General features: G+C 41.0%; 1 protein-coding gene across 3 annotated transcripts in view; it reads left to right on the forward strand.

Moving 5' to 3' along the window:
* Window positions 1–26053, forward strand: part of chl1a (cell adhesion molecule L1-like a) — a 39155-nt gene extending 13102 nt beyond the window's left edge. Inside the window, exons 15-29 of one of the 3 annotated variants that reach the window (XM_087780648.1) lie at window positions 295–419; window positions 481–585; window positions 1060–1257; window positions 1548–1618; window positions 1683–1905; window positions 3077–3192; window positions 3259–3463; window positions 3855–3977; window positions 6145–6327; window positions 10819–10857; window positions 15354–15467; window positions 16185–16346; window positions 16447–16623; window positions 20268–20340; window positions 25701–26053. In XM_087780648.1, the coding sequence (XP_087636774.1) occupies window positions 295–419; window positions 481–585; window positions 1060–1257; window positions 1548–1618; window positions 1683–1905; window positions 3077–3192; window positions 3259–3463; window positions 3855–3977; window positions 6145–6327; window positions 10819–10857; window positions 15354–15467; window positions 16185–16346; window positions 16447–16623; window positions 20268–20340; window positions 25701–25902 (2116 nt within the window). In that variant the 3' untranslated portion in view covers window positions 25903–26053. The remainder of the gene's footprint in view (window positions 1–294; window positions 420–480; window positions 586–1059; window positions 1258–1547; window positions 1619–1682; window positions 1906–3076; window positions 3193–3258; window positions 3464–3854; window positions 3978–6144; window positions 6328–10818; window positions 10858–15353; window positions 15468–16184; window positions 16347–16446; window positions 16624–20267; window positions 20341–25700) is intronic. The other 2 variants (XM_087780646.1, XM_087780647.1) reach the window with 2 other exon arrangements.
* Window positions 26054–26378: the final 325 nt, after the last annotated feature.

Genomic DNA, 26378 nt, shown 5'->3' on the forward strand with positions numbered 1-26378 from the left:
AACATTTACTTCTTGGTGTTTGTTTTGAACACGTTCTCGGGTTTAATGCAGATGTTCAGGAGATTAAGATTAAACATGATTTGATGAATTAAAGTAACATCCAGGGAAGAAGACACTCGTTTAAAAAAAGGTCAAAATAGAATCGTGGGAAGTGACGAGGGAACAAAAGTGTGTGTGAAAATGTCAACGATGGTTCAGGTGAGTCTCAGGATCATCTGATCCAAAGCCTTGTGTTCTGGGTAACCATCAAAAAAGTCTAGACTAAAAAAGCGTGATGACCTGATGTCTCCACAGACGCCTGCAGGAAGGAAACCTGCTGCTGATCATGAACGTGGACTCCAGTGACGAGGGCGTCTACACCTGCTCGGCCCGGACCGCTCTGGACCAGGACCGAGCCTCCGCCGTGCTCACGGTTCTGGGTGAGTCCAGGTGTGACGCCGACAAACGAAGTGTCACCTTTGATTGACGCCGTGTTCGTAGACGTTCCCGACGCTCCCACAAAGTTACAGATCAAAGAAGTGGACGGTCCGAGGAACGTCAGCCTGTCCTGGGCCCCCGGGAGCGACCACAACAGCTCTGTGTCGGGTGAGTGTGTGTCTTGTGTTCAGATTAAATACACAACTGCTCAGTGAATAACAACTACAACCAATACAACAGACAATAAATACAATGAATTATTTGTGGTTGTTTTACATTTTTATTCCCATTTTATTGATTGAATTATATTTATTTAATTCATAATTAGTATTTTTTGTTTTTGTGTGCTTTTGTCGAGACAAAAACTGCATTTTATCACAAATCTCTGTCAACAATAATTTTAAGAATAACAATAATGGTAGAAAACATAATTAATGAACATCATTACATATTAATAATATTAATCTAGTTAATTATGGCAATATATAGAAATATTGATGTCTAATTTAAGGACAAATTATGTTTTTATCAATGAGTCTCTGTAAGAGTCTTGTTGGTCTTGGATCTCAAGTGTGTTTGTGCAACATTTGCCGCAGCAGAGTGTGTAGTTGTGGTTTGTGACGGAATGTTGTGCGAGCGCAGAGTTCCTGGTGGAGTACGAGGAGAGCCAGTGGGAGCCCGGTCGATGGAAGGAGCTTCAAAAGGTTCCCGGTAACCAGGCAACAGCCGAGCTGCTGCTGCACGGACACCTCGACTACCAGTTCAGGGTTTACGCCGTCAACGCCGTCGGGCCCGGACCCCCCAGCGAGACCACCGGGAGACACAAGACGCCCCCTGCTGGTGAGTCTGATCCACTTTGATGAAGGTTCACGTGGACGACAGGAGAAGAACAAAGAGTTTAGATCATCACATCATCGTCAGACATCAGATCATCTTGTTTCGTTCAAGTTTGAAAACAAGTGAAGTCACGACGTCGAACTTTCGTGTTCCAGTGATTGAGTTCTTCAAAGCAGCACCAGGTCAAAGGTCAAACCAAGAAACAAACCAGTTCAGAACAAGCAACAGAAAGAAACGCATCTTAAAAAAGTTTCTTGTTGTGATTTAAACGTTTTTTTCATTTTTCTCTGAAGCTCCCGATAAAAACCCCGAGAACATCAAGATTCAAGGTCATCTGCCGGGTCAGCTGGACATCAGCTGGGAGGTGAGAGAAGACCTGGACGTGACCTCAGGAAACACTTTATTCATCTCATGTCTTCTCTCTGCAGCCGATTCTGCCGGTGGAGCACAACGGGCCGGGCCTGGAGTACAAGGTGAGCTACCGTCAGCTGGCCGTGGAGGACGCCTGGAAGGAGCACCTGGTCAAACGGCACTCCTTCGTGCTGAAGAACACGTCCATCTTCATCCCCTACGAGGTGAAGATCCAGAGCAGGAACAGCCACGGCTGGGGCCCGGAGCCCCGGGTGGTCACGGGTTACTCCGGAGGAGACGGTGAGTGGAGCACCTCTGCTGGTCTCTTCACCTCCATGATCATGTCTTCACGTCGCTCTGTCTTCAGTCGTCTCGTGGCATTGTCTGCGGGAGAATGTGTCAGGTTCAGTTCTTTCTTTCTCCTCCTGCGTCTGGTGTCGTCGTTGTCAAGAACCTTCTAGAGTGTGAGACGTCCTTGAGACGGTGTTTGACGAGGATCACCAGACATGTGTAGATAGTTGGAGAGCTTCAAGTTTAGAGCTGCACGATGACAGGAAGTGATCATGAACATAAACCATTGTTTTGATGTTTAATCCAGTCTTTTATATTCTTTAAATAAATAAATAATACAATAAATATTACAATGGTTGTAACACAACGTAGAACAAAAGTATCACTTATTTTTGAAACTAAGAAACATGTATAAGATCGAAACTTTTTTTTAAATTAATTTTCATGTTTATCCCATATTTTTCTTCCTTTGACTAAAATGTTTGATGAAAAACTGAATCTTGAATTATATTAAATTTGTTCATTTGGTGTTAAAGACGAAACGATTATTCATTCGTTCACTGGCCGACAAACACATTTATTTAAATTTCATCAAATGTTTTTGTGAAGTAATAAAATTACACGGAAACTAATTCCATATTTCAAGAGACATTTAATCGATTAGTTTCGTTGAAGAATTGTAGTGAAATATCTTTTTGAAATGTTTGCTTTATTGTTGTTATTTGCTCCGCCCCTCCTCAAGGGGGCGCACGGTCCACTTTGTAAGTAAGTAAGTAAGTAATATTTATTTATATAGACCAGGGTCACAAAGCGCTTAAACAATCAAAACAATACTCAAAAAAGTACATATTGTGAACCAACTTCAGTCATTGTACTTGATTAATAACAAATATTAGACTTTTATCATTTGAAAAACGAGACTGATTTATTTCCAGTGAAGTTACAAGATGTTGTCTTCGGCTGCTAAAGAGAAAAGGATTACTTTCCAGGGACTCCACTTGAGACACCCTGGACCAGCCACTCACACACGTACACAGAAGAAACGACACAATTAGTCTTGGTTGTTTGAACCTCATTGAATTCCTTGTAAAAGTCACTTTATGAGGTGATGGTTCACTCGTCGTGCAGCTCTAAAGCCTCCAGACCCTCCAGACCCTCCAGTGACATCTTCTGTCTTCAGTTCCGTCGGCGGCTCCTCGGGACGTGGCCGTGGAGGTGATGAACAGCAGCGTCCTGAGGGTGAGCTGGACCCCGGTTCCTCCCGCCACCCTCAGGGGTCACCTGCGAGGGTACCAGGTGGGTCCAGACTCCACGGGAGCATCCGACCGGTTTCTCTCTGACGCCGCTGACCGTCTCTCGCAGGTCCACTGGGTCCGGACCCGGAGTCTGATGAGTCCAGAGAAGCTTCTGAACGAGCGACGGTCCTTGTCCTTCGCGGGGAAGAGGGACCACGGGTTCGTTCCGGGCCTGGAAGCGTTCTCAGAGTATCGACTGACGGTCAACGTCTTCAACAAGAAAGGAAACGGACCCAACAGTGACCCGGTCCACTTCAACACCACAGAAGGAGGTGAAGAGAGTCTTGAGCTGTCAGAAGATCATCTTAAGGATATTTATTATACATGTTTAGTCTCATTTAGTCTTAGATTACGTTTATTAATCGTATCTAAAGTTTTATTTGACACATTATCAGAGTCATTGATGTGTTTTTAAATGTTTATGATCAATGTATTACAATTTTTTTAATCACTTGTACATTTAAATTGATGGTTTATTATTTAAAACTACTTATTTATATTCATTATTAATTCAATTACAATGAATAAGATTGTTTCACTTAAAAAAACATGTTCTCTTCCCTGAAAATAATAAAATAATTCATAAAAAATTAACTATTTATATGTCGGTTCAGTGGTTGATGAAATATATAGAAATATATACTGATGAAGTTTATGTTATAGTTCCAGATCCAGTGCCCGTCCTGACGGCGTCTAACGCCCAGAGAGACTCCATCCTGCTGGTCTGGGGTCCTCCAGTGAAGACCAACGGGGTCTTGACTGGTTATTGGCTTCAATATCAACGAAGTGAGTTTGAAATCCTGTGTCACACCGTGTTATGTCTCACACCAGCCGCTAGATGGCAGTGTTGGCGGCCTGTGTTGTTGTTTCCTCTGTGTGTTGAAAAAATGAAGATGAAGTGAAGAAGAAGTGAGAGAGAAATGATTGACAACATGTTCCTGATCTTCTTCACCTCTGGTCATCAAACATGTCTAATGAACACGCCTGACACACGCCAGCCGAGCTCTGACTTTATTATGATCTTTATTATGATCTTTATTATGATCTTTATTATGATCTTTATTACATTTATTTACACTTTTGTTCGTCATCGTTTTTAATCCTGAACTAGAAACAAAAAAAAACAAAAGTGTAAAAACAAGAATTGAGTCGTGAAGTCGTTCCATCGTCAGATGTTTGTTTAAAAAACATGTCAATAAAACGGAGGAAAATGTTATTTATGGTAGAATCTCAGGAACCGAACCTTCACTGCGGCTCAGAACCTTCAGGCTCGAACCAAAGACCTTCAGATGTCAGGAAGTGTCGTCCAGGTCGACCTCTGACCTGAATTCTTCATTTAACGTTTTTGTGTCGACCTTCAAAATAAGAGCGTGTGTTCTGTGAGGACTTCCTGCTGACCTCTGATGGAACATCTGACCTTCTGTCCTCGTTCTGTCGTCACAGTCACACCTTTCTTCTCCTGACTTCCATCTTCTCTCAGGATCACATCATGGGTTCATCTTCTCTGTTGACCCTCGTTAACATGTTTCACGAGTCGTTACATGACACACCTGACCTCCATACCTGACCCCCACACACCTGACCCCCCACACCTGACCTCCACACCTGACCCTCCACACCTGACCCCCACACACCTGACCCCCCACACCTGACCCCCACACACCTGACCCTCCACACCTGACCCTCCACACCTGACCCTCCACACCTGACCCCCACACACCTGACCCCCCACACCTGACCCCCACACACCTGACCCTCCACACCTGACCCTCCACACCTGACCCCCCACACCTGACCCTCCACACCTGACCCTCCACACCTGACCCCCACACACCTGACCCCCCACACCTGACCCCCACACACCTGACCCCCCACACACCTGACCCCCACACACCTGACCCTCCACACCTGACCCCCACACCTGACCCCACACACCTGACCCCACACACCTGACCCTCCACACCTGACCCCCACACCTGACCCCCACACACCTGACCCTCCACACCTGACCCCCACACCTGACCCCCACACAACTGACCTCCACACCTGACCCCCACACACCTGACCCCCCACACACCTGACCCCCCACACCTGACCTCCACACCTGACCCCCCACACACCTGACCCCCACACACCTGACCCTCCACACCTGACCCCCACACACCTGACCCCCACACACCTGACCCTCCACACCTGACCCCCACACCTGACCCCCACACAACTGACCTCCACACCTGACCCCCACACACCTGACCCCCCACACACCTGACCCCCCACACCTGACCTCCACACCTGACCCCCCACACACCTGACCCCCACACACCTGACCCTCCACACCTGACCCCCACACACCTGACCCTCCACACCTGACCCCCACACCTGACCCCCACACAACTGACCTCCACACCTGACCCCCACACACCTGACCTCCACACCTGACCCCCCACACACCTGACCCCCACACACCTGACCCTCCACACCTGACCCCCACACACCTGACCCTCCACACCTGACCCCCACACCTGACCCCCACACAACTGACCTCCACACCTGACCCCCACACACCTGACCCCCCACACACCTGACCCCCCACACCTGACCTCCACACCTGACCCCCCACACACCTGACCCCCACACACCTGACCCTCCACACCTGACCCCCACACACCTGACCCCCACACACCTGACCCTCCACACCTGACCCCCACACCTGACCCCCACACAACTGACCCTCCACACCTGACCCCCACACACCTGACCCCCCACAGCTGACCCCCACACCTGACCCCCCCACACCTGAGCCCCACACACCTGACCCTCCACACCTGACCCCCCACACCTGACCCCCCACACCTGACCTCCACACCTGACCTCCACACCTGACCCCCCACACCTGACCCCCCACACCTGACCCTCCACACCTGACCCTCATGTGTCTCCTCTGTCTCCTCAGTCAACGACTCTTCTCTGGAGGTTCAGGATTCCCGGGAGACAAACATTTCCGGAGCCGAGGTCACAAACTGGAAGCTTCAGGATCTTCAGGACGACAGTCTTTATCGCTTCCTGCTCAGAGCCTGTACTGGCAGTGGATGTGGAGACGCTCGAGTGCAGGAGAGTCGGACGGTTACGCTAGAACGTGAGTGGATGAACTTATGACACGTGTTCATGTTCATGTTGTCACACACACATGTTCATGTTGTCACACACACACATGTTCATGTTGTCACACACACACATGTTCATGTTGTCACTCACACACACATGTTCATGTTGTCACACACACATGTTCATGTTGTCATACACACACATGTTCATGTTGTCACACACACACACACACATGTTCATGTTGTCACACACACATGTTCATGTTGTCATACACACACATGTTCATGTTGTCACTCACACACACATGTTCATGTTGTCACACACACACACACATGTTCATGTTGTCACACACACACACACATGTTCATGTTGTCACACACACATGTTCATGTTGTCACTCACACACACACACATGTTGTCACTCACACACACATGTTCATTTTTGTCACACACACAAGTTCATGTTGTCACTCACACACACACATTCATGTTGTCACACACACATTCATGTTGTCACACACACACATTAATGTTGTCACTCACACACACACACACACACACATTCATGTTGTCACACACACACACATTCATGTTGTCACACACACATTCATGTTGTCACTCACACACACACACATTAATGTTGTCACTCACACACACACACATGTTCATGTTGTCACTCACACACACATGTTCATGTTGTCACACACACACACACACACATTCATGTTGTCACTCACACACACACACATTCATGTTGTCACACACACACACACACGTTCATGTTGTCACTCACACACACACACATTCATGTTGTCACTCACACACACACACATGTTCATGTTGTCACTCACACACACACACATTCATGTTGTCACACACACACACACGTTCATGTTGTCACACACACACACACGTTCATGTTGTCACTCACACACACACACATTCATGTTGTCACTCACACACACACACATGTTCATGTTGTCACTCACACACACACACATTCATGTTGTCACACACTCACACACACACACATTCATGTTGTCACACACTCACACACACACACACACATTCATGTTGTCACACACACTCAGTCTAGTTCAATAACATGTTTGAAGTCACAGGAAGTGAAGTAAAAGTTAAACTAGATTCTTGGAAACTAAACTCCTAACTTTTCTATATTTTACTACAAATATTGTTTATCAAGTTGAGATTATTTCCAGTTCATTTGAAGCTGAAATAAACAAACATCAAGATGTTGTTATTTTAACGTCTATTTTTATCCGTCAGTCACGAGACGAATCTGAGACTTAATTCTCTGAGGATGATCCATGTTTACATGCAGCTGAGCATGCTGGGTAAATGAGGCTTGTTGGCGTGGACGTCCCACGCACACGTCACGCGTGAAGCTGTCAATCATCCACAGATAGACTCGTGTAAATCTTCTTCTCTGATGTCGAGTCTTTGTTCTGCTGCAGAGAATCATGTGTTCATCATTATATTAACATGAGATGAAAAATAGAAATATTTGACTTCAGCTCAAGGTCGGGAAATTCAATTAAAAAAAATCCTTGAATTGATTATGTTTTGTGACAAATAAGACATTTTTTCATTAAAATATCTTCAATAATAATCATTAAAAACGATTTGAAATGACATCAAAGATAAAATCCTGAAATGAAAGAAGATGAAAAATATGAAGATTTGTTTTTTGACATTTGACTAAAAATGAAAAATGTTACAAAACAGACATTAGTTTAAGATTTTCCTCTCGTTTAAAGTTTGACTTTAGTTTGTTATATATTAATATATATATAAATAAATATAATATTATATATTCTTGTATAAAAGATACATTATTCTGTAAAGTTTAAAAATCCAAAATAAATGTTCTTCAACAAAACTAGAATCAAAGACAAAAACATGATTTTTATTCTCAGTCATAGGTTTGAATACCATAAATGTCGACGTTCCTGAGCTTTTGTTGTTTTTAATGAAAGACGACAGAAACTTGTTCATCAAATGAAAGTAAATGAAGGAAAACGAAGCGATCATGAAAGCGTGAACCTAAAGGGACGTAAATACTTTGTCGTGGGATTCGAACCCGGAGTTGAATCGTAAGAATGAACGAGACCAAGAAGTTTAAACCTCTTGAGTCTCTCGTGGATCGACGTCTTCTCTGGATCCTCAGATTCAAAAGTGATCGTTTATCGTTTGTTCCTCAATCACTCGGGAATGTTTACAAAGAAGATATGATAAAGAAAAGTGAGATTTTCTCGCCGATCAAGAATCAATCATCAGTTCAACGATGGACTGACGAACAATGACAGCCTTTAGATGATAAACCTTTAATGTTTGATAAAAATAAAATGAATATTAAATATTACACAGTCCTGGAATGAAAATGTTTTTCAAATGATCCTCAATAGAAATCATTAAACAACAGTTTTTTATTGTTACTATTATGTGGTTTGAGAAGTAATACTCAAATAATACTTGACTTTCGATGTAGAATATTTACTTGAATAAATAAATAACAATAAAAGAATATTTCCCATCAGTGATCGTAAGATTTGACGTAGAATTCATCGTAACAAAGACGTAAAAAAACATCAGTTCTTCCAAACACTGAAAACTCTAGACTCCTGTGCTGTGTCTCAAATCGCATACTAATCTTAGTATACTAGAAGTTAGTATGCATCAGTTTAGTATGCATACTAACTAGTACGCAAATTCTCCACAGATAGTTTGTCTCAAATCAAACTCTGCTGCTACACACTAACCGGAAATCACATGACAGCTTCTTCTTCTACTTCTATTTAACGATGTTTCAAGCAGCTGTTTGAACGCTATCGCCACCTGCTGGCAGCACGTATTGCAACCTTGGAAAAAGAAATAAAGAAAAAATATGAGAATCTAAATAATCGCGAGATATTTAAGCTGGTATCAGCAGCGAAGACGTGTTTATCCTCGTACTGCTGCTGAAAATACACATTTAAGTATATGAATATATATGCATTTATATATGTAAGTAACTTCCGTTTAAAACGTCACTAAAATGGCGGCTGTTTAGTATGGTTAGTGTCCATCGAACCATACTAGTTTTGTGGGCGTGTTAGTACGCCACTGTAGTGTGCATGGCGCACTAAATTTCGCATACTAAGAATTGAGACACACTAACGTACTAAAAATACTAACTTTTAGTACGCTAGTATGTGATTTGAGACACAGCACTGGCTTGTTTTCTAACTTTGACCTTTGACCTGAGACGTTCAGGATCAAAGGTCGAAACCATGGTTTCCAGCGACCGGTCGCAATAAAAGACAGTAGAAGCAGAAACATCTGAAGAGAAAGGAGCGCCAGAGTTAATGAACGTGGCCGACGCAGATAAAACTCTTGCTCTCGCAGGAGTCGCACGTGAAGCAAACACACAAAAGCATGAAACCAACGTCACACAACAATGAGCAGCGTCTCTGGAGAATAGATTCGCTTTCTAGTGACGAACACCTCGTTCTCTGCAGCGCGAGCCAGCTTTTAAATATCATTAACAGCAGACACACAACCAACACAACAACACACACACAAGTTACACACACAGAAGTCACACAAACAGAAGTTACACAAACAGAAGTAACAACAACAGAGGTAACACAAACAGAAGTGACAAAAACAGAAGTAACACAAACAGAAGTGACACAAACAGAAGTAACAACAAAAGAAGTCACACAAACAGAAGTTACACAAACAGAAGTGACACCAACAGAAGTCACACAAACAGAAGTGACACAAACAGAAGTCACACAAACAGAAGTCACACAAACAGAAGTAACACAAACAGAAGTAACACAAACAGAAGTGACCCAAACAGAAGTAACACAAACAGAAGTCACACAAACAGAAGTGACACAAACAGAAGTAACAACAACAGAAGTTACACAAACAGAAGTAACACCAACAGAAGTTACACAAACAGAAGTAACACAAACAGAAGTGACACCAACAGAAGTCACACAAACAGAAGTCACACAAACAGAAGTCACACAAACAGAAGTCACACAAACAGAAGTAACACAAACAGAAGTAACACAAACAGAAGTGACCCAAACAGAAGTAACACAAACAGAAGTGACACAAACAGAAGTGACACAAACAGAAGTAACAACAACAGAAGTCACACAAACAGAAGTGACACAAACAGAAGTAACAACAAAAGAAGTCACACAAACAGAAGTGACACAAACAGAAGTAACAACAACAGAATTAACACAAACAGAAGTAACACAAACAGAAGTTACACAAACAGAAGTCACACAAACAGAAGTATGAGAGTAAAGTAGGAACATCCGTCACTAGACCAAGGATGGAAAATAAAGAAAAGGCTAACAGGGTTTCATGCTGACAGCTGTCCACCTGTGTAAGTGCGTGTGTGTGTGTGAGTGTGTGTGTGTGTGTGTGTGTGTGTGTGCGTGTGTGTGTCTCGTACTCATTGAAAAATTCTTCTTTTTCATTTTCAATCTCTCTGAAGATTCATCCACGACTCCAGCTGCGCCTTCTGTTCACAGCAGTACGTATCTCTACAAGTACAAGTGCAAGTAGAATTACAAGTAGAAGTGCAAGTATAGCAGTAGAAATACAAGTACAAGTGCAAGTAGAATTACAAGTAGAAGTGCAAGTATAGCAGTAGAAATACAAGTACAAGTACAAGTGCAAGTAGAATTACAAGTAGAAGTGCAAGTATAGCAGTAGAAATACAAGTACAAGTACAAGTACAAGTGCAAGTAGAATTACAAGTAGAAGTGCAAGTATAGCAGTAGAAATACAAGTACAAGTACAAGTACAAGTGCAAGTAGAATTACAAGTAGAAGTGCAAGTACAAGTACACGTTCAAGTATAGCAGTAGAAGTAGAAGTAGAAGTACAAAAGTACAAGTGCAAGTAGAAGTTTACAAGTATACAAGTAAACAAGTACAAGTACAAGTAGAGGTAGAAACTGCTGACAGTTGAATTTACATTCATGTCATGTATGTTGAGTGACAGTTGAAGTTTACATTCATGTCATGTATGTTGAGTGACAGTTGAAGTTTACATTCATGTCACGTATGTTGATTGACAGTTGAAGTTTACATTCATGTCACGTATGTTGAGTGACAGTTGAAGTTTACATTCATGTCACGTAAGTTGATTAACAGTTGAAGTTTACATTCATGTCACGTATGTTGAGTGACAGTTGAAGTTTACATTCATGTCACGTATGTTGAGTGACAGTTGAAGTTTACATATATGTTACGTATGTTGAGTGACAGTTAAAGTTTACATTCATGTCACGTATGTTGAGTGACAGTTGAAGTTTACATATATGTCACGTATGTTGATTGACAGTTGAAGTTTACATTCATGTCACGTATGTTGAGTGACAGTTGAAGTTTACATTCATGTCACGTATGTTGAGTGACGGTTGAAGTTTACATTGATGTCACGTATGTTGAGTGACAGTTGAAGTTTACATTCATGTCACGTATGTTGAGTGACAGTTGAAGTTTACATTCATGTCACGTATGTTGAGTGACAGTTGAAGTTTACATATATGTCACGTATGTTGATTGACAGTTGAAGTTTACATTCATGTCACGTATGTTGAGTGACAGTTGAAGTTTACATTCATGTCACGTAAGTTGAGTGACAGTTGATTTTTACATTCATGTCACGTATGTTGAGTGACAGTTGAAGTTTACATTCATGTCACGTATGTTGAGTGACAGTTGAAGTTTACATTCATGTCACGTATGTTGAGTGACAGTTGAAGTTTACATTCATGTCACGTATGTTGAGTGACAGTTGAAGTTTACATTCATGTCACGTAAGTTGAGTGACAGTTGATTTTTACATTCATGTCACGTAAGTTGAGTGACAGTTGAAGTTTACATTCATGTCACGTATGTTGAGTGACAGTTGAAGTTTACATTCATGTCACGTATGTTGAGTGACAGTTGAAGTTTACATTCATGTCACGTATGTTGAGTGACAGTTGAAGTTTACATTCATGTCACGTATGTTGAGTGACAGTTGAAGTTTACATTCATGTCACGTATGTTGAGTGACAGTTGAAGTTTACATTCATGTCACGTATGTTGAGTGACAGTTGAAGTTTACATTCATGTCACGTAAGTTGAGTGACAGTTGAAGTTTACATTCATGTCACGTATGTTGAGTGACAGTTGAAGTTTACATTCATGTCACGTATGTTGAGTGACAGTTGAAGTTTACATTCATGTCACGTATGTTGAGTGACAGTTGAAGTTTACATTCATGTCACGTAAGTTGAGTGACAGTTGAAGTTTACATTCATGTCACGTATGTTGAGTGACAGTTGAAGTTTACATTCATGTCACCTATGTTGAGTGACAGTTGAAGTTTACATTCATGTCACGTATGTTGAGTGACAGTTGAAGTTTACATTCATGTCACGTGGTCTCGAAAAGCGCTATATAAATAAATATTACTTACTTACTTACTTACGTATGTTGAGTGACAGTTGACGTTTACATTCATGTCACGTATGTTGAGTGACAGTTGAAGTTTACATATATGTCACGTATGTTGAGTGACAGTTGAAGTTTACATATATGTCACGTATGTTGAGTGACAGTTGAAGTTTACATTCATGTCACGTATGTTTAGTGACAGTTGAAGTTTACATTCATGTCTTGTAAGTTGAGTGACAGTTGATTTTTACATTCATGTCACGTATGTTGAGTGACAGTTGAAGTTTACATTCATGTCACGTATGTTGAGTGACAGTTGAAGTTTACATTCATGTCACGTATGTTGAGTGACAGTTGAAGTTTACATTCATGTCACGTATGTTGAGTGACAGTTGAAGTTTACATTCATGTCATGTATGTTGAGTGACAGTTGAAGTTTACATTCATGTCACGTATGTTGAGTGACAGTTGAAGTTTACATTCATGTCACGTATGTTGAGTGACAGTTGAAGTTTACATTCATGTCACGTATGTTGAGTGACAGTTGAAGTTTACATTCATGTCACGTATGTTGAGTGACAGTTGAAGTTTACATTCATGTCACGTATGTTGAGTGACAGTTGAAGTTTACATTCATGTCACGTATGTTGAGTGACAGTTGAAGTTTACATTCATGTCACGTATGTTGAGTGACAGTTGAAGTTTACATATATGTCACGTATGTTGATTGACAGTTGAAGTTTACATTCATGTCACGTATGTTGAGTGACAGTTGAAGTTTACATTCATGTCACGTATGTTGAGTGACAGTTGAAGTTTACATTCATGTCACGTAAGTTGAGTGACAGTTGATTTTTACATTCATGTCACGTATGTTGAGTGACAGTTGAAGTTTACATTCATGTCACGTATGTTGAGTGACAGTTGAAGTTTACATTCATGTCACGTATGTTGAGTGACAGTTGAAGTTTACATTCATGTCACGTATGTTGAGTGACAGTTGAAGTTTACATTCATGTCACGTATGTTGAGTGACAGTTGAAGTTTACATTCATGTCACGTATGTTGAGTGACAGTTGAAGTTTACATTCATGTCACGTATGTTGAGTGACAGTTGAAGTTTACATTCATGTCACGTATGTTGAGTGACAGTTGAAGTTTACATTCATGTCACGTATGTTGAGTGACAGTTGACGTTTACATTCATGTCACGTATGTTGAGTGACAGTTGAAGTTTAGATTCATGTCACGTATGTTGAGTGACAGTTGAAGTTTACATTCATGTCACGTATGTTGAGTGACAGTTGAAGTTTACATATATGTTACGCATGTTGAGTGACAGTTGAAGTTTACATTCATGTCACGTATGTTGAGTGACAGTTGAAGTTTACATTCATGTCACGTATGTTGAGTGACAGTTGAAGTTTACATATATGTCACGTATGTTGATTGACAGTTGAAGTTTACATATATGTCACGTATGTTGAGTGACAGTTGAAGTTTACATTCATGTCACGTATGTTGAGTGACAGTTGAAGTTTACATATATGTCACGCATGTTGAGTGACAGTTGAAGTTTACATTCATGTCACGCATGTTGAGTGACAGTTGAAGTTTACATTCATGTCACGCATGTTGAGTGACAGTTGAAGTTTACATTCATGTCACGTATGTTGAGTGACAGTTGACGTTTACATTCATGTCACGCATGTTGAGTGACAGTTGAAGTTTACATTCATGTCACGTATGTTGAGTGACAGTTGAAGTTTACATATATGTCACGTATGTTGAGTGACAGTTGAAGTTTACATTCATGTCACGCATGTTGAGTGACAGTTGAAGTTTACATTCATGTCACGCATGTTGAGTGACAGTTGAAGTTTACATTCATGTCACGTATGTTGAGTGACAGTTGAAGTTTACATTCATGTCAGGTATGTTGAGTGACAGTTGAAGTTTACATTCATGTCACGTATGTTGAGTGACAGTTGAAGTTTACATATATGTCACGTATGTTGATTGACAGTTGAAGTTTACATTCATGTCACGTAAGTTGAGTGACAGTTGAAGTTTACATTCATGTCACGCATGTTGAGTGACAGTTGAAGTTTACATTCATGTCACGTATGTTGATTGACAGTTGAAGTTTACATATATGTCACGTATGTTGAGTGACAGTTGAAGTTTACATTCATGTCACGCATGTTGATTGACAGATCGTTCAGACTCTTCTCTCGACACAATCGGTCTCAACATTTGTGATCATGTTCCTAAACCTTCAACAATAGAGTTCGTCTTCATCTATTTTCATGTTCCCTCGCGGGCGTCGACAAACGCCAGCTTTGCTCAAGAGCGAGTGAAGCCTGGTTGTCGCTCCCGCCCACAGCCTCACACGTCACCACAATCCACTCAATTAAGTCTGAGGCCACAGTTGCCTTTTGAACTGTCGTCTCGAGGAGCTTCTGCCGGGAACTCAGGATCCTATTTGCCTCGTCTAATCCGCTTTCCTGCCTCCTTTTGCCTTTTTTCTCCTGCATGTCTTTTCTCTTCCCACCAATTTCTCTGCCTCTCTTTATCAGTTCCAGCGCTGTTGAACATAAGCTCTTACGCCAGCGACACCTTTGCCAGAATCAGCTGGACGGCCCGAGACGAGCCCCGGGACTCTCAGCTCTATGTGGCTTATATGAACAACAGTAAGAAGCTCTTCTGTCTCTGCTGCTCGTGTTCGTCTCTCCTTCGCCGTCTTCTCCTGTGAGATCACGAGTGAAATACTGTCACTACTTTCAAACTATCTTCATCATCATCACCAGCATCTTCAACATCACGTGTCCCTTATCTGGGATCAGTCCATCCCAGCTAGTCAGGGTGAGAGGCGGGGGATGCCTACCCAGAGTAGACTCTAGAAACACGTATTCATGAAATCTACAAAAACAGAAAAACATCTTTTATTTCGACAAATCAGTAAAACAATAAGAAGAAATATTGTTTTTTATTTGTGTTAAGAGAAAATATAAACAAATAATGATGAAAGTTTTCTTTGATCTCAAGACAATAAAAACAAAATAAATCAAAACTAAAATAAGAATAAAATCAATGTCAGAGGAAACAACCGTAATATTAGTTTATGATTTTATTCATTTTGAAGTTTGTCATTAAACGTCCTGAAGGTGACGACGGATGTTGACCTTGAACCTTCTGTCAACGTAAAGATGCTTAAAACTCATTTGTTTGAGTTTATTAAAATAAAAACCAAACAACAAGTTTGAGAAAATACTTTTTGAAATCATTTTTATTTCATGCAAACCCTCCTTCACTCTTGGGACCAGAAGAGTAACCATGTATGGATCAGATGATGTTGATTCTTCTCTCCTTCTAACCTCCACTCGCTGCTTCTGCGCTCACCTGTGCAGGTGATGGTTTCTGGCGGATCTCTGACGCCATTAACGCGTCTCAAAGCTTCCACGTAATCCACGGCCTCTTGCCCGGGACAGAGTACACGGTGCGTCTGATGGCCAGAGGCTTGTTCGATAACGCTAGCATTTACGAAGACGTTATCCAGACTCAAGCCAGAGGTGAGGTCGGAGGTCGGCGCCCAGTAGTTTTGAGTTCATTTGAGTCGAAACATGAGATCCTGGTCCAGCAGTTTGTGACGGAGCTTCATGTCTCCTGCAGGTGCGGCCGGTCAGCAGGACGGCGTCTCCACTCAGGCCTGGTTCATCGGGACCATGTGTGTTCTGGCGCTGCTCGCCCTCGTCGTGCTCGTCGTCTGCTTCCTGCGGCGAAACACAGGCGGAAAGTATGCAGGTACGCCGCCACCCCGGCCTGGAGACATGATCTCCATGCAGCAAGGTCAGTTCACAAGAGGCTCGCCGTGCGTCAAGGAGGTCAACGCCATTCATGGTCAAACTAACACACGACCTTATATCATACATCTTATATAAGATCTTGATCTTATAGATCGACATCTTATATAAGATCATGATCTTATAGATCGACATCTTATATAAGATCTTTATTTTATAAATCAACATCTTATATAAGATCTTTATTTTATAGATTAACATTTTATATCTTATATAAGATCATTATCTTATAGATCGACATCTTATATAAGATCTTTATCTTATAGATCAACATCTTAAATAAGATCTTTATCTTATAGATCAACATCTTATATCTTATATAAGATATTTTTCTTATAGATCTTTATCTTATATCTTATATAAGATCTTTATCTTATAGATCAACATCTTATATCTTATATAAGATCTTTATCTTATAGGTCTTTATCTTATATCTTATATAAGATCTTTATCTTATGGATCAACATCTTATATCTTATATAAGATATTTTTCTTATAGATCTTTATCTTATATCTTATATAAGATCTTTATCTTATAGATCAACATCTTATATCTTATATAAGATCTTTATCTTATAGATCAACATCTTATATCTTATATAAGATATTTTTCTTATAGATCAACATCTTATATCTTATATAAGATCTTTATCTTATAGATCAACATCTTATATCTTATATAAGATCTTTATCTTATAGGTCTTTATCTTATATCTTATATAAGATCTTTATCTTATGGATCAACATCTTATATCTTATATAAGATATTTTTCTTATAGATCTTTATCTTATATCTTATATAAGATCTTTATCTTATAGATCAACATCTTATATCTTATACAAGATCTTTATCTTATAGATCAACATCTTATATCTTATATAAGCTCTTTATCTTATAGATCTTTATCTTATATCTTATACAAGATCTTTATCTTATAGATCAACATCTTATATCTTATATAAGTTCTTTATCTTATAGATCAACATCTTATATCTTATATAAGTTCTTTATCTTATAGATCAACATCTTATATCTTATATAAGTTCTTTATCTTATAGATGAAGTTGTTTCGTATCATAAGATTTGTGCAAATATGCAGAGAGACATTTTTGTCAAAATAAAGTGAGATATATGTTAAATATTGACAGATCTCTTCCCAAATTCTTCTTCTTCTTAAAGGTCTCACAACCACTGTAGATCCAAGAACCTGCAGAAGGAGAAAGATCAAAAACTAATGATGATAAACAAGACAATATATTTATAGTCTCTGATGATCACGTCACATGATTTGAAGACTATTTAGAAAGAGTGTCTCTGACCTTGAGAACGACCTTCAACACTGTGCTTGACCTCCTTGGCGTCGCTGCATGAGCGTCAACTCTGCGGGTGATGATGCATGAGGACGGCAGCAGGTTGAAGTCGACGACACTTGTTTATTTGCATGTGAAAACCCTCTGTGGTTTGAGTGACAGGGTCGTGACCCTCCTGTCCTCACATGTGCAGACCTTTGTTCGCTTTGACTGTGTTTCTCTTCCCGTCTCTCCGCCAGTCCTCGTCCTCCCATGTAGCTGCTTTTTGAAATAAAACACTGAATATTTCATCAGCACTTTCAGAGCCTGTCTTCGCCTAAATTGATATTTTCCTGGAGCTGCTGTTTTTGAAAAAAATTGTTCAGAAAACAAGTTTGTTCCCAATGTTTATCAAGATTATACCTGGAGTAGAAGTTTGACACTTGAGATGCAAATATTGAAAATTAAAGTTCTGTTTTTGTCAAGAGTGTGTTGGTACGTGTCACGATACAACGATATATAGTGATAGTGTAGTAACAACATATACGTATGTGTAGTATTGTCCAGTACTTGACTCTGGTGTTGTGATAGTGTAGTAACAAGTATATATGTGTAGTATTGTCCAGTACTTGACTCTGGTGTTGTGATAGTGTAGTAACAAGTATATATGTGTAGTATTGTCCAGTACTTGACTCTGGTGTTGTGATAGTGTAGTAACAAGTATATATGTGTAGTATTGTCCAGTACTTGACTCTGGTGTTGTGATAGTGTAGTAACAAGTATATATGTGTAGTATTGTCCAGTACTTGACTCTGGTGTTGTGATAGTGTAGTAACAAGTACATATGTGTAGTATTGTCCAGTACTTGACTCTGGTGTTGTGATAGTGTAGTAACAAGTATATATGTGTAGTATTGTCCAGTGCTTGACTCTGGTGTTGTGATAGTGTAGTAACAAGTATATATGTGTAGTATTGTCCAGTACTTGACTCTGGTGTTGTGATAGTGTAGTAACAAGTATATATGTGTAGTATTGTCCAGTACTTGACTCTGGTGTTGTGATAGTGTAGTAACAAGTATATATGTGTAGTATTGTCCAGTACTTGACTCTGGTGTTGTGATAGTGTAGTAACAAGTATATATGTGTAGTATTGTCCAGTACTAGACTCTGGTGTTGTGATAGTGTAGTAACAAGTATATATGTGTAGTATTGTCCAGTGCTTGACTCTGGTGTTGTGATAGTGTAGTAACAAGTATATATGTGTAGTATTGTCCAGTACTTGACTCTGGTGTTGTGATAGTGTAGCAACAAGTATATATGTGTATTATTGTCCAGTACTTGACTCTGGTGTTGTGATAGTGTAGTAACGAGTATATATGTGTAGTATTGTCCAGTGCTTGACTCTGGTGTTGTGATAGTGTAGCAACAAGTATATATGTGTAGTATTGTCCAGTACTTGACTCTGGTGTTGTGATAGTGTAGTAACAAGTATATATGTGTAGTATTGTCCAGTACTTGACTCTGGTGTTGTGATAGTGTAGTAACAAGTATATATGTGTAGTATTGTCCAGTACTTGACTCTGGTGTTGTGATAGTGTAGTAACAAGTATATATGTGTAGTATTGTCCAGTACTTGACTCTGGCGTTGTGATAGTGTAGTAACAAGTATATATGTGTAGTATTGTCCAGTACTAGACTCTGGTGTTGTGATAGTGTAGTAACAAGTAAAATGTGTAGTATTGTCCAGTACTTGACTCTAGTTTTTGATAATGTAGTAACAAGTATATATGTGTAGTATTGTCCAGTACTTGACTCTGGTGTTGTAGTATTTACAGACCACATGACTCTTGACGAAGTCGTAACTACTTTCATTTGTTTTCAAACCAAAATATGTCCAAACATCAGCTTTAAAAGCATTGTAAATGTTAATTGTACATATAAAATCGAATTGTTTTATTTGACACACGGTTTAGTGAAATCTTGAAATAATTACCACAAACTAAAACCTGATCTGAAACATACTCATATGTAGGTGAAAGGCGTGAAGATCGTCATGTTGAGCACAAAGCAGCTGTCGGTGTGTCCGCTGCACTCATATCGAGTCTTAAAAGCTTTTGACAAATCTGGCGTCTCACGAACACAGACCGACAGGAAATCACTGAGGGTGATTACAAGTAACAAAAGGCGATTGTCACTCTTTGACTTGTTTCCGTTTTGGGAACCTTTGCTGCTGTCAGAGCTGGAAGCCTCGGCGCCGGGTCTCGACGTTCTTTGAATGATGAGCGTCATGAATGGAAAGTGCTGAGTCTGTGTCGCTGAAATGAAAGTTGTGCTCCTGCAGTGAAGGAGAAGGAGGAGCCGCACGACGACGAGGAGGCGCAGGCCATGCATGAGGACATCTCCTGCGAACACAGGTGAGTCGCACTGAAGGTCGTCGCAGCGCCGCTGGGATGGTAACCTCTTCCTTCCTTCCTTCCTTCTCTCGCCTCAAAGCAAAGCTCAGACTCACGAGCTTCAGCCTGGAAGACACTGACATTTAAGGGACTAGGTAACCATGTGACCTAGATGTAGATCTTTAACCAGAGCCGGACTGATCTCTCAAGATCACTTTCACTTTAATGAAACTAGAAGTGAAAGATGATGTGGTTTTAATTAATTTCTTGTTAATATTAAGTCACTGAAATCAGATTTAAGTTTAGTTAGTTGATCACCAGATTCATTACCGTATGAAGACACATTTTATAATTCACATTGATTACTGATGACGTTTATTTTAACAAAAAATAACATTTTTGCATCTTCAATTTGTAATAAACATTCAAGCCCTCGTGACCCACAAGCAAACACAAGTTTGAATAAAATCAATTCATTATATTTCTTCCTACACAAAGTCTGTATCTTGATTAAGTAAAGGTTATATGCAAGTTGAACTTCCTAGTTACTCATAGATTCAGAGTTTTGGACAATAACAGTATTTAAAATAGTGTCGATCAGTCGGGCTCTGCTGCACTAGTGCTTAGACTGAGATAGTGTGTGTGTGTGTGTGTGTGTGTGTAGCTTACAACTAGCAGTAGAACCACACACACCGCTCTTAAGTGTTGTGTAGTAAATGATGGATGAGTGGTTGTGCGTCTGCTGACCAGCAACTCACTCACAATAATACGGTTACGTCGTTACGTGTTCAATCATTTAGAATCAGACGCTCTCGTCGTGAGCAGCTGATGTTCGTACGACTTCAGGTAGAAAATACTTCACATGGTTCTGATCAAAGTAGACGTTTAAATGCTTTAAAGGACGTTATTTCTATAAGATAAGGATAATGTGTTGGTGTCAACTATTGCACAAAGACAATCAAACTGAAAGAAAGGAAATAGTTTGATGGACAAACAGATATAATTACGATGTATTGAGCCTCCAAAAATTAAAATAATATAGAAATAAATCTTAGTTACTCTACAGTTTTGTTCGTCTCAGGAACGGCTCAAACTGTGAACAAATACAAGAGTTCCAGCTCCAGAGGTCAAAGGTTATTCATCCAGATGAATGGAGGTTTGGGACTCGAGCCATTAGAAAGTGGGATTCAAATGGTAAAAATGTAAAAAGATGTTTTGAAATGAAGTGGAAGGAGAAGAAAATGTCGTCACACAGAGACGAGAGAAATAAAAAGACTTTCAATCATGAGAGTAAAAACTCCCACTTAAGACTAATTGAATCCAGACGTCGACTTGCTTAACATAACTCACATTTACGGAGGAAATAAACGGAGCTTGACAAATGGAAGTGTGTGTGAGTGTGTGTGTGCGTGCGTGTGCGTGCGTGCGTGCGTGTGTGTGTGTGTGTGTGTGTGTTACAGCATCTGCTGTAGTTCTCAAAAGCTGCTGTATTTTCATTGTTTCTGTGGTTCATCAAAGAACAGGAAGTGGCTGAATGGTGCGTGTTCATAACAGAAGCTCTGAAACATCTAAAACACATGTTCCATCTCACCTCCATGATCTGCAATCATGGTTTGTCATGAAGATGCTGTTGATGATGTCATCACGCTGTCACCACTGAACACTATCAGAAGATAATGTTGAGTCTCAGGTTCATAATGTCCGTGTGAAGCACGATAAGAGAGGCGAAGAGAAGAATGCAGGCGCGGTGGAACATTATTAAGGTTCAAGGCAGCACTTCATCGATGTTAATGGAAAGTCAAAATGGCGGTTCGTTGAGGACGAAGAGAACATTTTCTCGTTGTTGCATCACATTAAAAGTTGGGCTCTGATTGGTCGAATGCACTTTGAACAACATGCACATAATTCAGCCCCAAATGATTCTGACAGAACCTGACTTGTTTATTTTAGTCTTCAATTTTTATACCTTTAGCCTTTGGACAAATGTTGCATCATCAAACTTGAAGTGCAACATTTCTTTAAAACCTAAATCTTGCCTCGACGAGAGCGTCCACGAGTGTCTGAGGCAGATGTTAGTTTGATGGAGATGAGAGGAGAAGGTTCATCGAGGACGTGAAGGAAGAGGAGCCTGGTTGAGTTTACAGTCAACAAACATTTTCATTCTTTCTTCTGTGGATCTGTGTTTCATGTTCTCCTCCGAGAGTCACTCCTCGACTCCACAGGCCACAGTTGTTTCATGTGTTTTCAGCCGGCGAGCGATGATTTAGCCTCACAGGCTGATCTCGACGAGGCCGAGGCTCCGATGCAATTATTTTCACTTTGTTTTGCTTTAATTATTCAAAATATGAGCCACAGTAAGAGTCCAGTGTTTACCTGCTCAGCAGACTCAACCTTCCTCGGCTCCACCTCAGGAAATATTTGGCTGCATAATGACTGCTATTAAAATCCAGCAGCACGAGGTGACTTCCATTACCCTGGGATTTGCTGCAGCTTAAGAGATGGAAACTAATGCGAGTCTGGATGTTCGGGGGGAACTCGTTCTAGGACAGAAATGCATCGCGTGAGATGGAAATTTCACAAACTGTTTATGAAACATGACCTCGTTGCTACTGGTGATGATTCTCTGGACAGTTTATCACTTTCTTTATGCATCTATTTGTGGTCGTGGGGGCAGCAGCGTCAGCGGAGAGGCCAGGACTTCTCTCTTCCCTGTGGCCAGCTCACCCCGGGACGTTCCAGTCTCACCCATGGGTTCACACCAGCGGGACACCGTCTTGAACGACTCACCAAACAAATGTTGTGGCTTGTCGTTGGACGGTACCAACCGTTGGTGTTCATGGGTTTGAGAAGACATAGATCGTCTGTTATATCAAGAGCTTTGTCTTTTGGCTTAGCTCTCTTTCTAACACCACTAATTGTGGGAGTGTAACCACTGATGCCTGATGCTGATTGACTCCATCACTCGTGAACAAGACCTTAAGAGACTGGAGTCCTGCACCAGGGACACGAACTCATCCTTGTTACGAGTGAACCACAGACTCGGATTCACACTCAATGGTTAATTGCTCCAGTGAGAGTTAAAGGTCAGGTCCGCAGATAAAAGGTTGACTGTAAAAGTCAAGAACAGGATCAGTGAAGAAGGGAAGCCTTGAGCGAGTCCAACCCTCGCTGGAGATCCACGTCAAGACCGAGCTCCGGTTGAACAGAGAACAGACGTTATCATGGTATCGATATCAATATAATCCTCGCCTCCCTCCACCATTGGCTTTTAGAATAGAGACTCAAATGTGTGGTCAGTTCTTCCATCCATATGTCAAACCCAACACTCAAACGATGATCAAATCTAATGTTCTCTAGGAAAGTCAAACACCCGAGTGTGTGAGATCAGTGGATGAAAATAAAAGAGTCTTCCTTGCACCCGAGGATCGTCTGCTGCCCGCGAGCCCAGTGAGCTCGGATCAGTGGCGAGACAAATGTAATCACGGTCCGCCAGGTGACGCGCCAGCACATCCATCCATCACCTGTTGGTGGGCCCGAGAGCGGATCCCTCCTCCGCCTCTGAACTGGATCCCAATGAAAAGGTCCTAAAAGAGTCGCAACAGAAATGTTATCAGCGTATTCAAAGTCACAGTGGGCGGCCGCGAGTCTGTGGCACCGCTCTCGATAACAGCCACTTATCTCCGGCGCTCTCGAGTCGTCAGAGAAAGGAGGTTTGATAAGACTTGAAATGCGGACCTTCTGTGGCGTGCATGGTAAACGGCCTGAAATGGGGGAGATAAGATTGGTTATTAAAAGTCCACATGAAGGCGACACTATTTGCAGTCGGAGACAGAACTGGGAGAGAAAAGGGGTTCGAACGCCGGATCATAAAGTCTCCTCTGAGACGTTATGAATATTGATGCAGATGGTTTAGGGGATTAGTAAACAGGACGTGGTGGGGAAAAGATCCGGGTGTTCTTTGAGGTCACCCCACGTCTTGTCTAGAAGCACCTGCACGTCGACCACTCGCCTGACCTTAAATTGGCATCTAATCTCCTCTGCTGGTGTGCGCGGCCCTCGGGAATACCGGGAACGACAGGCTGTTTGTCTGGGATTGTATATTCTATACGTCTCCACACAGGAGCACTTTCTAAAGATCGTAAATCACCTCTAATCCTGAAGACCTGACGACTGGTGATTGAAGACTCTTCTGCTGTGAACGTTGCCTTGTTTCGTTCGACTCAATCTTCGCTCTCATTTACATTTTATTTTTCAGTAACTTTGCAGTTACAAGAGAGAGGAATCTTGTTCATTATATTTACTATTGTGACAGTTTGTTTCTGTCTTGTTGTATATATTTTTTTACACATCAATAATCTTCAAACACACCATCGACAGCAAAAAATTCTTCTCTCTCTGTGTTTGATGATCTACTGACTCCTTCAAGAAACATCTGTGTTTGATGATCTACTGACTCTGAAGAAACATCTGTGTTTGATGATCTACTGACTCCTTCAAGAAACATCTGTGTTTGATGATCTACTGACTCTGAAGAAACATCTGTGTTTGATGATCTACTGACTCCTTCAAGAAACATCTGTGTTTGATGATCTACTGACTCCTTCAAGAAACATCTGTGTTTGATGATCTACTGACTCCTTCAAGAAACATGTGTGTTTGATGATCTACTGACTCCTTCAAGAAACATCTGTGTTTGATGATCTACTGACTCCTTCAAGAAACATCTGTGTTTGATGATCTACTGACTCCTTCAAGAAACATCTGTGTTTGATGATCTACTGACTCCTTCAAGAAACATGTGTGTTTGATGATCTACTGACTCCTTCAAGAAACATCTGTGTTTGATGATCTACTGACTCCTTCAAGAAACATCTGTGTTTGATGATCTACTGACTCCTTCAAGAAACATCTGTGTTTGATGATCTACTGACTCCTTCAAGAAACATCTGTGTTTGATGATCTACTGACTCTGAAGAAACATCTCAAGACACTTTTATTTGAGCTTTTCCTTGATTCTCTGAGACTCCTGTGTTTGTCTCTGTGTTAAATTGACCTTTAAAGTATATATTTTATTGAGTTTTGTTTTGATTGTTTAAGTGTTTTGTGACCCTGGTCTGGAAAAGTTCTGTATAAATATTACTTACTTACTTAAAAAGATTTGAAGACATTTTTTTATTTTCAACCCTCACAGACCTGAAAGGATGTTTTTGTTCCTCCAAGGTCGTTGTTTATTATTTAGTTAAATTTTTGCTGATGTTAATTTCACCAACTTTTAAAATGAATAGTTGTCTTGTCAAACAACTCGTTCATCAAATTGGGAAATGAAAACCTTCTGTGTTTTATCCGTTGCTCACTCTCGTCCCTTGTGCTGACCACTGCAGCGACGGCGACCAGAAGCCTCTGAAAAGCTCGATGAACGGCGATGCCTTGCTGGGCGACGGCATCAGCAGAGACAGCCTGGTGGACTACGCCAGCGACGGCGGCGAATTCAGCGAGGACGGCTCATTTATCGGGGAATATTCGGGGATCAAGCACAGAGGCTCCGTCGGCGAGCCCAACGGACACTCTGAAGTCATCACCTGAAAGACCACCTGTTGAGACTCACCTGGAGGGTGAAGAGACTCAGAAGGACATGTTGGCACCGGAGCTTCATACTACTGTGTAAATACTGCCAGAGAGTGAATCTAAGATTTTATTAATGAGAATAAATGTTTTTTTTACATGTTACTAAACACTGTCGTGACTCTCAGCTCAGTTCTTCTACTTTAAAGTAAAGTAAAGTTCCAGAGACTTGATGATCTTTCAGGTCATCAATGAAACTTGTTTTATTTCCCTCAAATAAACTCATTCTATTTTTTCGGTTCAGAAACTAAAATCCATGAATGCATAACAAAACAGAAACCAAACAAATTGAAAAGGAATTGATAAGCAGATACCAGTGTTTCCTCTAAATCCCCGAACAATCGAAGAATGAGTTTACGATCCATCAACAAGTCCCACATCTCTGGACTCACTCGGGCTGATAACACAAATGCTTCCCCAGCTAGAAGTCTCGTGTT

Source organism: Callionymus lyra, chromosome 19, assembly GCF_982586985.1.
Source record: "Callionymus lyra chromosome 19, fCalLyr1.hap1.1, whole genome shotgun sequence".
Classification (NCBI taxonomy): domain Eukaryota; kingdom Metazoa; phylum Chordata; class Actinopteri; order Syngnathiformes; family Callionymidae; genus Callionymus; species Callionymus lyra.